The 13,655-nt window shown below is 46.0% G+C and overlaps 3 protein-coding genes and 1 long non-coding RNA gene across 5 annotated transcripts; 2 read left to right on the forward strand and 2 right to left on the reverse strand.

The window, feature by feature from the left end:
• Positions 1–790: 790 nt before the first annotated feature.
• Positions 791–3,323, reverse strand: LOC108152357 (akirin). The gene is made up of 4 exons (XM_017281629.2): positions 2,985–3,323; positions 1,560–1,907; positions 1,124–1,480; positions 791–1,057 (listed from the first exon to the last, which is right to left on the reverse strand). Exons 2-4 carry the CDS (start codon positions 1,789–1,791, stop codon positions 1,047–1,049), a joined length of 600 nt encoding a protein of 199 aa, XP_017137118.1. The 5' UTR covers positions 1,792–1,907; positions 2,985–3,323; the 3' UTR covers positions 791–1,046.
• LOC117186217 lies at positions 1,907–3,270 on the forward strand. The gene is made up of 2 exons (XR_004471350.1): positions 1,907–2,846; positions 2,908–3,270. It is a non-coding gene; the product is annotated as an uncharacterized LOC117186217 (long non-coding RNA).
• A 1,470-nt stretch (positions 3,324–4,793) lies between the features above and the next one.
• Positions 4,794–9,287, forward strand: LOC108152212 (cilia- and flagella-associated protein 251). 2 transcript variants are annotated; one of them, XM_017281370.2, is made up of 4 exons: positions 4,794–5,183; positions 6,383–6,820; positions 7,863–7,958; positions 8,157–9,287. In XM_017281370.2, the coding sequence occupies exons 1-4, from the start codon at positions 5,139–5,141 to the stop codon at positions 9,027–9,029; spliced, it is 1,452 nt and encodes a 483-aa protein (XP_017136859.1). In that variant the 5' UTR covers positions 4,794–5,138; the 3' UTR covers positions 9,030–9,287. The 2 variants fall into 2 exon arrangements, with proteins under 2 accessions (XP_017136859.1, XP_017136860.1); XM_017281371.2 differs by having other exon boundaries at positions 7,866–7,958.
• A 296-nt stretch (positions 9,288–9,583) lies between these two features.
• LOC108152211 (translocation protein SEC63 homolog) lies at positions 9,584–13,531 on the reverse strand. Its single transcript, XM_017281369.2, has 4 exons — positions 13,021–13,531; positions 11,555–12,264; positions 10,245–11,490; positions 9,584–10,184 (listed from the first exon to the last, which is right to left on the reverse strand). Exons 1-4 carry the CDS (start codon positions 13,142–13,144, stop codon positions 10,006–10,008), a joined length of 2,259 nt encoding a protein of 752 aa, XP_017136858.1. The 5' UTR covers positions 13,145–13,531; the 3' UTR covers positions 9,584–10,005.
• Positions 13,532–13,655: the final 124 nt, after the last annotated feature.

Genomic DNA, 13,655 nt, shown 5'->3' on the forward strand with positions numbered 1-13,655 from the left:
ATTGTTTTTTTTTGTGGTTTTTATTTGTTTTGTTTTTTGTTTTTTTTTTTTCTTTCGGTTTCCATTTCCGGGTTGGGTTTTCCATTTGTTTTGTATTATATATAAATATAAAGCAAATCGAAACGTTTCAGTTGGTGTGTCATCTTCTAGCAAAAGGAGGAAATAATTAACAAACGATATAACTCGAGATGAAAGCACTCATTAATCCTTCTCTATAGTACAACTAATATGCAAAAATAAACTATGAATGGTGTGTGTTTCATGAGTAGTGTGCTGAGCTCTCTCTTCACTCTGATGTAGTTCCTTCGCGTAGTTCCATCCATTCTTTTTCTCTTCACTTCCGTCTTTACTACTCCGACAAAAAATATAGTTCGATACGTTCATAATCATATAATACCTTATATGCTAGTTGTGTGTGTGTGTGTGTGGGTGTGTGGGTGTGAGTGTGTGTGTGGGGTGTGGTGCCTAACATTTACATTTACTGTAATTCTGTCTGTTATGCACGAAGCTACTTGAGGTTTCATTGAATCATTCATCATTCTCTCTACGGATGCACCACTCTTCTCATCTCATCTCATCTCATCTCGGATCTCCTGTCTGTTTGTATAGTCCTTCGCACTAGATATTTTTTTTGTCATTTTCGCGTTATGTGAAAACATAAATATAACAACAGATTATGTATTGGTTTTGTTTTCTTTTGTTTTGTCGGTTGTGGCTTGTTGCCTGCCGCTATGCTATTCATCCCCTAGCGCCTAGGCCTAGCGCTAGCCAAATACAGTATATAATGTAATTCTAGTCGTAAACCATAACTGCTTCCTTCGCGTATATTTCAAAATATATAACATAAATACAATGTTTGTATGTATGTATGTGTAAGTTGTTGTTTTTTTTTGTTTTGTTGTTTAGTTTCCTTATTTCTTGATTTAGTTTAAATGAGGGCTGTTGTTGTCGCGGTAGATCTACCGTCACATAAGATCGTAGTGCAATTAATTTCTTTTTTCTTTTTTTTTTTTTTTTTTTGGTGTGGCATAAAAGCCCACGCAGCCTTACGACAAGTCTGAAACGACAAAGGTGATTAGAAAATGTATATTCACAATAAAAATAACAGGCCAGAGGAACTTACAGCTAGGCGCTGCCTCGTAACGACGCTGTATCTGGTCGTACGTGAATTTCACAAAGGCATCGTACTGCTCGGCCAGTTTGGTGGTCAGCACGGACTCGTACCGCTCGCGCAGCTGATTTTCGCGCTCCTTGATCATGCTCTCGCATATGAGCTGCACCTGTTTGAATGTGAACAGCGCCTTCTCGCCGTGGCGCATCAGGTTCGGTGGGCTGTCCGGGCGGCGCGGGCTCTCCGGTCCCATTTCGGAGCCGCTCGACTCGGAGTCCTGCATGCGCTCAATGGCGGCCCCTGTGATCGGCAATTGCTTGCGCTTGTGCAGTCTTTTGATTTCGTTGCACAAGTTCTCGGCCATTTTGTCTGCAGGTGAATGGCGATTAAGGACATTATTTAGGTGTGTACCTCACCGGCGAAACCAACAAAGTTACAACGTTCTTACCAGGCGACATCTTGGCCAGACTGGCCTCCGAGAATGGGCTGGGCTCGGTGCTGTCTTTGGCATAGCGATTGATGGGCGTCTGCGCTATCCCCGAAGAGATGGTGGGTCCATCACGGTCCCGCGACGGGGAGTTGCTGCCCGCCTGGCCGAAGGGATTGCAACGCCTACGCTTGGGGGGACGCTGGTTCATCGACTCCCAGTCTAAGGCGCGTTTCAGTGTTGCACAGGCCATCGATATTGTTAAGGTTCTCGGTGAAAAGTTGATAAATTTGTAGCTGTGTAAATTTTCTGTAAAGTTTCTGATTATTGCCACAGTTGTTGCACAGCTGCTGTTGGAAGCGTCGTTCCCTGTGAGAGTCGGAGAGAGAATAATATTCAATGGATTAGAGGGGTTTGTTCTCGCACCTTGCTGGGAACGATGCGAAAACTGGTTTCAAGGAAAAACAGGATTCACTTGCCACACACACACAAACACACATACAGAGTACAACCAATAAAAGAAAATGGTGCAGCGATTTATGGCCTGCCAGACAGTGCTGTCAATTTGGCTTTATTCCCGCAGAATATAGCTTGATTTTTGAAGTGCCTCTATCTAATCGCAGTTTGACTTTGATTTTCAGTTTAATTAAACTCGAAACATGTAAAAAGATTACTCTTTCTCTGGGCTATATGAATATTGGAGCTTGCGTTTTCATCTCTTTAGGGGGTTTAAGGTTAGCAGAAACCGCTTAGCGGGCAACTCTAATGCCCTGCAAGCAGCTGCTATGCTATGCTATCGGCACAAGAAAAAAGGGCGATTCCAAAGAGAAAGAGAAACGAAACCAAAAGGCGCAGCGCAATTACCAACACAACTACAAATGCATAGCAATGCAGAGGAAAGAAAGAAAGGTGTAACCCAATGCCAGAACAACCACCACCACTACCAGGATAATGCGTAGTCTTTGAGGCATGGAGCGGCAGTGGTGGCCTAGCTGAAGGCGGCTGTACCAGCTGTTTTTCACACTCACACTGTCTCACACAGCAGTGCTTCAGAGGCAGGGTTCAATCAATTTGCAACACGTGCGGAAATGGCTGTTCTGAGCTGGTACATAGAGATACAATTTGCACCGTTCGTTTTTAATAACCATCAACGTTTAGCGTTTTACGTGACAAACACCAGGCCCGAGGAGATTTGCTTTCAGAAGAAGCCCAAATGACAGCAACTAATGCGATCACAGTGGTTGTCTCGCTCTGGCGCACACACTCGCTCGGACACGCACACTCGCACAGCACAGCACAGCTGCAAGTGTGAGTTGGAATGTTGATTTCATGAAATTTTAAAAATGGTCGAATCGTATATCATTATCAGCGCCGCCCAGTAACCGTAGTGGAAAATCTGGCAAGAAATATGTGGCCGCACGCTTTTCACACCACCATTGCACTTACTTTAATTGGATTTTCGGCGTTGCACTATGAATTTCCGTCGAGTTTCTGCACCTCTTCACACGCGCTTTATTTACTTTTTTATTGTATTGTACTACTCCTTTGCTGGAACATACGCACGCCCAAATGAATCAGATTGTAGTTAAGAGTCTAAGTAATATATAGTATTGCTTGCTAGTTATTTGAGCAGTATTTCCAAAGGCCACTGAAATGCACTGTCGTTAAATGTTTGATTTATTGTTAATTTTCCATAAGTTAACAAATTTTTACAAATCCGTCAGATTCTGAACAAAAATGGACGACGATGCGTGCGTGACGAAGATGCAGTGTGACCGCGGACTTATCTATACAATGTACGGTCTGACCCTCAGAAATATACCGGTATTTACGTCACGAATTTCAAAATATACAGTAAATATACTGGCGAATTATTTGTGTACAAGATCCAACATATTTATGGTTTTCGATACCTACATTTTTATGTAATTATTAAAAACAACAACTGAAGTGGAAATGTTCACGTTTCAAAAATTTGTGTCGGTTTTTTTTAAAGCCCCATGGAGGCGCTAGTGTGGAAAACGTCCGTTATCCACTTATTGACATATTGAAAAATTATTTTTTTTTAAATTTTGATTTTTTTGGCAAACAATCAGGAATTCGAGTGGATCACCAAATATTATTCGATGTGGCCTAAACGGCATTTCTCCACGATTTTTACATTGGTGAATTGCACAAGCGGGTGAGGCCATAACTGGTCTTAAAATATACTGGAAAATATTAGCAAATTTGCAAGGTGTGTGAGCTAGACATGGTGGCAAGAAATTCAGTGACCGTGAATTTGTCGATAAAATATACCATCTGCCCCTCAGAAATATACCAAAAACCAACATAGCCCACTTAAGCCCCATTTATTTAAATTGGATAACAACTTGAGTTAAACCGTCGAAAATAATACAAATAATAAAAATAAAAATTACTCTTTTAGGTCCATCGTATCCTTCATCTGTGCATAAAGAAAAGACCACAATATCTTTCACCTTTCACCATTTCGCACTCTTTGAGTCTCATTTCATAGTTTTAAATTATGTACCTTAATTACTGTATTTGGATCACCATATGATGATGATTGGAACTGCATTTCCCAACCACTGTACGTGATGTTCATATTTAGTGCAACAGATTCAGAATGTAAATTGGCCGTTTTCCACTGGTTCAAATATATCGTATATTAACGGACACGACGCGGTTTTTGCTTTCGGCCAAAGAAAATAGTCAAAAATGTTCTTGGAAAAGACTCATGTGCCGAAATGGCAGTCTTCAGTTACCAGCAACACTGCGACTGTTTTTTTGTTGATCTTTTTTGTATAAACCTTGTTTTAGTCAAAATAAAATAAATGGGATTACTAAAAGTACTTTATTTTGAACAAAATGTATGGCATAAAATTATGTGGGCAGAGCTGAGAGTCTTAGTTAGTCAGCATTATTCAACGGAATATTAAAATTAAGCAATAGCTACGATTACTCTCTTGAGTTTTTTTTCACCTTTTTCGCTAAAACCTTTTTTAGGCAAAATCCAATAAAAGCAAGTATTTAAAATAAACCAGTTAAGTAGAAAATAGGTTCATTAATTAGATACAATTATGTGGGCAGGGTTAAGAGCTCTATCTAGCTAGTAATATTCGACGGAATATCAAAAACGAGGAATATGTATAATAGAACTCGAATTCGCCGGTATATTTACGGTATATTTTTAAAATGAGACGGTATATTTTGGTATATTTCTGAGGGTATATTTTATATTTTAAATTAACACCATTGGTGTTACCATACCATTGTCCTACAAAGTAGAAAACAATTCCAACAATTGAAAATTTATAAAACTTTGCACCTGCACAAGGCAATACAGCATTTTTTTTTCGTGTCTTCGCAGCAATCATCAAACCTTAGTGAACAATCTTACCCAGTGCGTGCACGGAAATAACAACAAAACATTACGTATCAGCAGTACCAGCTTCGTAGGGGCCAAGAGCAGAAGCAAAGAAAAAGAAAGATCTAAAAATATTTTTAATCGTCGTACTCGAATACTTTCATTTCGCGAAACGCGAATAGATAGAGCTTTAAATTGACAAAACAACGCATTATTAAACGCAAGCTAAAATGGTATTAAAAGTCTACGTCAGCGGCATGTCCGGCAACAAGGAGGTGAGTGTGTCGAGGGCGGGGTGACATGGGGCGAGGCAAAGCCTGCATAGAATCAAGCTGCAGCGGCTCTGGTGTCATGTTAATGGAATGTTTGGGCCCTGTCATTAGCAGCCAACAACGCAGCTAACAAACTTAGATAAAAGACGGGTGACGATATGCACTGCGAATTCTATTTTATTCCTCAGCCGTTCTTTTGCTTTTTGTTAGTTTGTGTGCGTGTGACGATGATGATATATAGTGAGTGTGTGGTGTGGTATACTGTGTACAGTCGAAACAGCTAGCAAGTGGGTATTTTCTGTATGTGTGTGCGTGTGTGGTGGTGGCAAGAAGCAGCACAATGACCGCAAACATTTCATTGCCCATATATGTATGTATGTATAAGCTTTTTTTTGTCTGTCAACTGTGGATCTGTGCAACTGTAAAGGAGAGCGCATTCATTAATCACAGTTGCTTCTCTATGCGTGGGCCCTCTTTTATTTGTATGTGTGTTTGTGCATGATTCAGTTTTTCGCTCTTCTCCTTTGTTCCATTTGCAAATATCGAATAAGAACAATAACATAACGGGCTTTGTGCAGGCCATCGACAGCAACAACAAAGAAGAAGAACAGCGGCTACGACAACAAGAATGAGAGCACGACTTGCTGCCATTGTTTGTGGTTCCTGTTATGATACCGCTTACCCGCAAAGCAGAAAGGCATATTATTTTTGTTGTGAACTTGCAGCTAGCAGGAAAGAAGCCGTCTGATCCACTACACTATATAAAAAAAAAATAGTTCAAATTATTTCCAGAGATGCTTTCGGACCATTCCCTAATTTTGAGTATCCATTAGGTAATGTTATGTGAAGCTCACGAACTGCCGAGTGACCGCAGAGGGTGTGTTATAGTCGCAATACCCACTATAGATTTCTTGCTCTTGTGGTGAGAGCGCGGGTGCGTCAGCCTCTAAAAAAGTGCGTGAAGTCAAACGAGAACAGTGACAACTCTTTATCTTGTGACAATTACACGAAACGAGAGGTTCCAATTGGATTTCCTTATCGGGCTTCCAAGTGTGTGGCTGTAGGTGTGTGCGTGTGTTTGGGCTTGCCGGTAGATACATATGTATTCATTCACAATAGCTGCCAGAGATGGGCACAGCTCACCGTTGATGGCAGGGACTAGATATCCGCTTGTACTAATAACGAAATATTTATAATTGCAGGTTAAGAAGCGCCAACAGCGCGTCCTTATGATCCTGGACAGCAAGAACATCCAGTATGATACCGTGGATATCACAGAACCCGGCAAGGAGGGGGAGAAGGAGATGATGCAGAACAAATCTACCAGCAATGGCGGCACAGTCAGCGACCCCGATCCCCGCCACCCGCTACCTCCTCAGATCTTCAACGATGCGGACTACTGCGGCGACTACGACGCCTTCGACATGGCCAACGAGATAGACACCCTGGAGGTGTTCCTGAAGCTGGCCCCCGCCGACACCACGGCCGTGAGCAGTGCCCAGATCGAGCTTAAGCAGGAGAACGGCGATGCCAAGAAGGAGGTGGACGGCGAAAAGGAGAAGGCGACAGAGAAGGATGAGGCGGCACCCGCAGAGGATGCTGCTGCAGAGGCCAATGGCGAGGCGGGGGAGAAGCCAGAGGTTTGAGCTTAGGCCATTTACCGTATTTTCCGTTAATTGTTATGAAGCGACACACAACAGAAAAAGCAAAAGTACCAGTAAAAGTAACAGCAATAGAATTAACATCAACTTTAACAGCTAGGACCACACTGGTGGCCGGCATAATGCTAACAGCAGCAATAACCCCTCATGTTATCTAACAACGTATCAGCACTCTCAGGGTTACCGTCTATTTTTGCTGGCATAACAAATGAATAAATCTATCCATTTTTATGGCATAGCTAAAATAAGTGGTAACCCTGCCACTCTAGCACACTCTAACACATCCACCATCAATATATGTCTCTCTACAGTAAAGGCGCTTGTATATGTGTTCTTTAAACATTATATTACCCCGACGACTGCAATTCTTAAAATCTAAGTTTCGAAAATTAGACACTGCACACGCTCTTAATTAATTGTGTCAACACTGTGAAAAAAGACAATTTTAATCAAAATATTTATAATCATTAACCACCACATCCGACACGTCTGTCTGTATGTGCTTCAGCAGCACACTTTAGGTTCTCATAAGCTTAAGTTCCATCATCTTGAATGAGAGTGAAGAAGAAAGCTGTATCGTTTGTGCAGCAGTTATGTTAATGCGAAAACATAAAAAGCGCTGCCTATGTAATGAAAAGGAAATATATTTGTATGAACTAAAAAAAAATATAACCAACAGCAAGGCTTGTTTTTCTAACACTCTCGTCTAACCCTGCAATAATCCACACTGACACATTTTGCGAAGCCGCGACTGTAAAACGCTAGAACTTAACAGGGATCGTAGCAGCGCAAGTTGCAACGCGACCACAGAATGCCAGAACTTAAAAGCGAGTGCCGCTACTGTAGAATGCCAGAACTTAACAGCGAGTGCCGCGACTGTAGAATGCCAGAACTTAACAGCGAGTGCCGCTACTGTAGAATGCCAGCACTTAACAGCGAAAGCCTAACAGTGGTAGTAAAAACGCAAGCCGCGACTGTTCTGCTTTGATTTTTCTAATGTGTGCGTGTGATTCTCCCAAAGAAGAAAGACGAAGACGGCGCAGAGACGTCGAGCGAGGATAAGGAGAAGGCCGAGGGCGAAGGTGCAGACGCCAAGGAAGAGAATGGCGAGGAAAAGGTAATAGATCCATAAGAGAGTTGCATGGAAAACAGCTAACATAAGAATAGAAGAGGCTTTAGGAGCTAACCACGGCATGTTCTTGCACCGTAGACGCCAGATTTCCGATCGTATCTTGTACTATATGCATTTTCCACTCCCCTTAAAAACCATCCATAAACACACGCACCACTCCCACAACCCGCCCCCAAATACCAGACTGAAACCGAAGCTGAGGAAGAGTCCGGTGACCAGACAGCGCAGGAGGACTCCACAGGTAAAGAATCGAAGGAGGAGCAAGAAGGCACTGAGAAACCAGAGGGAGAAGAGGAGTCCAAAGAGAAGAGCGACGTTGAGAAGGAAACTGAAAAGGCTGAGGAGAAAGCCGATGAGAAGGCCAAGGATGGAGAGGAGGTATCAGAAGAAAAGTCATCCGAAGAAGAGGTTGCAAAGGAGATAGTTGAAGAGGCTGGTGGGGACAAAGTAAAAGAAGAAGCTGAGAAAGAAACCGATGGGAAGAATGAAGAGGAAGAAGATGTAGAAAATGATAAGGAAGCTGTGGCGGAAGAGGGGCAGGAGGCAGACAAAAAACAGAACGAAGCCGAGAAAGAAGAAAAGGAAGCGGAGCCGAAGGAGATCGAAAAAGAAGAAGGTAAAAAGGATGACGACGAAGAAGCTGACGAAAAAATAGCAGATGCGGACAAAGAGGCGGAAGAAGCGAAGGAGGAAAAGGATGTTGCGGAAGCAACAGAAACCGAAAAGGCAGAAGAGACACAAGAAAAAGGCGCCCCCGAAACGGTGGAGACCGAAGATGCTGAAAAAGAGACGGAAAACCCAGAAGACACGCCAAAAGAATCCGCCCCCGAAACTGTGGAGACCGAGGAGGCTGAAAAGGAGACGGAAAACCCAGAAGAGACGCCAAAAGAATCCGCCCCCGAAACGGTGGAGACCGAGGAGGCTGAAAAGGAGACGGAGAAGAATGACGCGCCCAAAGAGGAAGCAGAAGAGGACAACAGTAAGCCGAAGGCCGCTGAAGAAGGTGACGCCGAGGCAGAGGCGTCCGCCGCCTCCTCCGGCGAGACGGAGGAATAAAAACAAAGAGTCCCAGCAACAGCAACATCCGCACACTGGCACCTGCATCCAAAGTGTATTAATGCAAGGTGAGGCGCTCTCACCTTGTATTTGTGCACCTTGGAGCGAACAAGCGGAGAATCCACACGGCACCCACATGACGCACACACACACACACACATGCGCACGCACACATTTAGCATATAATGCCACTATTTTCTGTAAATAAAAAGAAAACCCACTAATCACACAAATTCAGATGGCGGGTAACGAACCTTAGAGTAATGCTTGATACACACCCCCCCCAACTATAGTGATTTTTGAACAATTTTCTTCCTTCCCAACCACCCACCGACGACGCCCCTCCTCCATACGGCAGCGACTTTCCGCAACGACGACGACAACAACAGCCGCAGCCGCCCCCCCATCCGTCGACGAGCCCGCGACAGACTCTGACCGGCTATTGGAAAGTGAGCGTGCCGCGACTGCGCAGTAGACGGCGGCAGAGGAGGGGGGGCACAGGCAACGGCAGCGATGTCTCGAATGTCTCGACTGCGCAGCCTGGAATGTGGAACTCGTTTTCGCTTTGAATTTATTTTGGAAATTATTATTCTTTTTCAGTTTTTTGACCACAAAAATATTCAGTAAACGGTACATGATTTACGTCTCTCATTTTAGTTTTTGTATCCAAATAACTAAATATACAGTACATTATAATTATGTTTAGTACAGTACACGGTAAAATGAAGTTTATAATTATTTACGCTCTAGTTCGGGGACTTTTTCATCATAAAACTAGTCAAAATGCGAGGGGGTCTCGCCACGCGAAAATCATTTACTAAAAGGAAAACAGGGGAAAAGGGTTTCTGTTTGCTTCAGCTGCACATCTCTCTGCGGAAAGGAGGGAGATATTCACTCGCAGGGGCATCGCCAGTCACCATTCGGGGTACACCTGCGACTCGTCACTGTCATGCTCGCTCGCTCGCTCGCTCGCTGTCTAGTCGCTGTCCTCCTCGTCGGACGTGTCTGTCGTGTAGTCACTCAGATTCTCTTGCTGATCGTTGTGCTCCGGCTCAGACTCGCTCAGATCCCACTGGGGATGGTCTGTCGGTGGTGCTGGCGCCTTCTGCACGTCTAGCTTAAGCTCTTGTTGCTGATCCATGCCCAGGTAGGAGTCTGCAATAGAATTATCATTGGTGTCTTCAGTCGAAAGACAGCTCCGGCCAGACTACTCACCCGATCGGAGGCACACTGTGAACGTGTAGACGCCCGGCCAACGCGGCGCAGTGAACTTCAGCTGGATCTCCTCCTTCTCGACCAGGTTCGTGACGTGGTAGGGGGCCGTGAGGAGCGTGCGCGACTTGCGATCGCAGATGTAGGTCCACCAGTATTCTTGCTTCTCCTCGGGAAAGAAGGGACAGTGGACGGTGTGCGATAGGCGCGACTTGCCCTCGAGACGCTCGCGCTTGTTCAGCTTCTGCTGCAGGCGCTCCCATTCTTCGTCATCGTCATCGTCGAGCGAAGAATTGTTCTTGTTCTGCTTCTCGTCGTCCTCGCTGACGCTGCCGGCTGCCGAATCCACGTCACTGTGGTCCCCGGCATCCGAATCGACCTCTGAGTTGGCTGCCTGCTCCTCCGACGTTGCGGCCGACGCAGTCGCAGCCACGTTGACCGCCTTGGGCTGCACCTTCTTCTTTTGGTTGTTGGCGGGCTTTTTGCCGCCCTTGCCCTTGCCACCCTTGCGGGGCTTGGCCCAGGCCGAGGCCTTCTTCACGGGCACAGCAGCGGCTGCAGCCTCGTCGTCCTCCCCAGCAGCCTCTTCGTTGGCCTCATCGTTGATGCCCTGCTTCTCGGGGGCCTTGGTGTCGCCGAACAGAGTCTTCATGTCCTTGCGTTCGAGCGTCACTGTGACCGTGACAATGGCCCCGGCGGTGACTACATTGGTGTTCTCGTCGTCAATGACCTCGCAGCGTATGGAGAAGTCGATCAGGGGCATTTTGCCCAGCACTTTCATGGTATTCTCGTACTCGAAGTCTGAGAGATTCTTGAGCAGCGTGCGCGCCTCCTCGGGCTTCAGCTGCGCGAACTGCTGCAGATTCTTCACGTGCCGCTTCTTGTTCATGAAGTACAGATGGTCCTCGGTCAGGTGCGGCAGCTGCAGCAGCGGCGACTTGAACTCCCACAGGCCCTGGATGATCATCGGCGACATCTTCATGCAGTTCTCGATGGTTTCGATGCTGGGCAGGCGAGGCACGCGCCTGGCATACGCCATCATCACGAGCTGGTGCACACAGGAGACCATCTCCTGCACCAGGTACGGGCACTTCTTCACAATGAACTGACGATCACGCTCTAGTGTATCTGGGTTCAGGGTAATCCGTGTGAGATGGGCATGCAGGATGGCGCGCGCCTTGATGGAGTACATGCGGCAGAGCGGGTGCTCCTTGCACTTCTCGTTCAGATTGGGCAGCTGGCGGATGAGCTGCAGCGAGAAATCGAAGGATCAGTAAGGAATGAACAAGAACAATATACGCAGAAACACTAACCGCTGGAACTTCATCGTTGTCCGACTGGCGCTCCGTCACCTGCGAGTTGTGGCGCTTGTCGAACTCCAGGCTGGCAGCCAGCACCATCAGGGCGCGCTTGAGCAGCATGTGCGGGGTCTTGTGGATGAAGTAGAAGTACATTTGGGTGGTGTCGAGGAGGACCTTGTCGCCGCTGAAGCGTATGGAGCGGTACCACCAGACGCCAACGGCCGAAGGCATGGCCACCATGAAGACGAGACCGTACAGGCCCAGCACCCATACGCTGTTCTCCTTTTCCACAATCCACGACGGCAGGGCAATGCCGAAGGACATTGCTCCGGGGCCATCAGGATTGCCGTACTTTTCGTAGTTCTCCTTGGCCACGTCGTCGGTGAGGGCCTGGTAGGCCTTGCTGAGCATCATGAACGATTTCTCGTCACCCGTCTCCTTATCGGGATGCAGTATCTTGGACAGCCTGTAGTAGGCCTTCTTGATCTCCGCCTGGGAAGATGTTGGCGGCACATTCAGTATCTCGAAGGGATCGAAGCTGGCCATCTCATAGTCAAACTGCGAGACCCGATATGTGAGGAATAGCAGCAGGGCCCAGCCCAGCACAATGACGAGCTTGATGGTCCACGACCTGAGGGCTCTGTATGGCTCGGCATTGGCTAGAATGGTCTTCTTTTTTCGGCAGTCGGCGCACTGGCATTCTTCGTTGTTTTTGCCGGGATCTTGAATAAATTTAGCAACCAAACCAATGAAACAATACCACGATCTTTACAAAAATGGGGAGCAGGAAAAAAGTTATCGTAAGTGTTATGTTCTGCAAAGTGTCCGCTAAAGCAGCAAGAGAGGAAATATGTTGTATTTTTCGGCGTAGAGAGCATATTTACTTTTGTACAGAATATGTAGGAAAAACGATTCGAAAATCGTTTTTTTCCCCTCTTCCGCTCAAACATACTCTTTCTGTCTTTCGGACAGAATAACAGGATTTGGATTAAAGAGAAAGAGTGGCCCCGGAGGTGTGTCTCGTTTATACGATGGCGCATCGCGACCACGCAACACGCACACGAACACGCACATACACATGAATGCACGTGAACACATGTAGGCTGGATCACTCCAGAGCCCAAATTGGGGAACACTGACATCGCGATATGGTGGCGACGTGTGAACGCATGGAGTGCTTGGTTGGGTGTCCCAATTGTGAAGTGAGCCCGACTTGAAATTCGTGTAAGCGCAGCTTTCACCAATACGAAGACGCTGCGGTGACGTTGTTAGAATAAATTATTGGAACGTGTCCATTTGCAATTGCGAGTGGAAAACACATGCACGTTGTTGTTGTTGGGGGGGTGGGGGGGATAAGCACTCAACACACACAGCCCCAGAACAGGCAGGCACACACACGCACACACACACACACACAAAACACTAAAATTCGCGCTGCAGGTGGAGAGCGATTATAATCAGCAGAAGGCAGCACTAACCTTCTTTCTTTTTACGTGGCCAATAGTAAATCGTCGTTGGTATCAATATTAGGGCCAAGAACGATAGCACAAAGTAGTAGAATGTTCCGCCGCTCTCGTCATATTGGAACTTTTGACCCGCCATCGATGCTGTTACCGCCTATATGTGTAGGTAGGTCTGGCTATATACAAAGATTATCAGCGCGCAGCCTTTCTTCAATTTGCTGCCAGTCTGGAATCTGGAGTCTGGAGTCTGGTGTGTAGTCTTTTTCCACTTTTCTTCGCTGTGGCTGCGGCAGGCGGTGGCGGGGACTGCAGCTCCAGCTGATGGGTTGGCACGCTGGCAGTCAGTCCCTGGCCAGAGGCTTTCCGTTGAATTATTAATGAAACTTAATGTTAGCGAACGGTAAACAGCATAGGCTGTTCTGTAGCAAAAAATGCACGATTTCTACACCGAAAACTTAAAAAAGCTATGTATTTACACCGACGCATGAGACTGACACGTAGGGTTGTTTAGCTCAGGGCCGAACTAGTTCGATTCGACCGGGCGGTTCGTTCGTTTTGTTAGTCGATACCGATTACATTTGTTGCTCTTGAAAGAAAATTTTCATCTTGAAGGCGCGCAGCTTCAGATGCTGCAACGGACATTATTTTTA

Source organism: Drosophila miranda, chromosome XR (genome assembly GCF_003369915.1).
Source record: "Drosophila miranda strain MSH22 chromosome XR, D.miranda_PacBio2.1, whole genome shotgun sequence".
Taxonomy (NCBI): domain Eukaryota; kingdom Metazoa; phylum Arthropoda; class Insecta; order Diptera; family Drosophilidae; genus Drosophila; species Drosophila miranda.

Bases quoted from the DNA above. Each gene is read 5' to 3' on its own strand.
- LOC108152212 (XM_017281370.2), top strand. From the start codon at position 5,139: ATGGTATTAAAAGTCTACGTCAGCGGCATGTCCGGCAACAAGGAG. The intron at 5,184-6,382 runs GTGAGTGTGTCG...TTATAATTGCAG, and splicing joins GCATGTCCGGCAACAAGGAG to GTTAAGAAGCGCCAACAGCG. The intron at 7,959-8,156 runs GTAATAGATCCA...CCCAAATACCAG, and splicing joins AAGAGAATGGCGAGGAAAAG to ACTGAAACCGAAGCTGAGGA.
- LOC108152357 (XM_017281629.2), bottom strand. From the start codon at position 1,791: ATGGCCTGTGCAACACTGAAACGCGCCTTAGACTGGGAGTCGATGAAC. The intron at 1,481-1,559 runs GTAAGAACGTTG...ATTCACCTGCAG, and splicing joins TCTGGCCAAGATGTCGCCTG to ACAAAATGGCCGAGAACTTG.
- LOC108152211 (XM_017281369.2), bottom strand. From the start codon at position 13,144: ATGGCGGGTCAAAAGTTCCAATATGACGAGAGCGGCGGAACATTCTAC. The intron at 12,265-13,020 runs GTTAGTGCTGCC...AATTTATTCAAG, and splicing joins GCCACGTAAAAAGAAAGAAG to ATCCCGGCAAAAACAACGAA. The intron at 11,491-11,554 runs GTTAGTGTTTCT...TTCTCGCTGCAG, and splicing joins ACAACGATGAAGTTCCAGCG to CTCATCCGCCAGCTGCCCAA.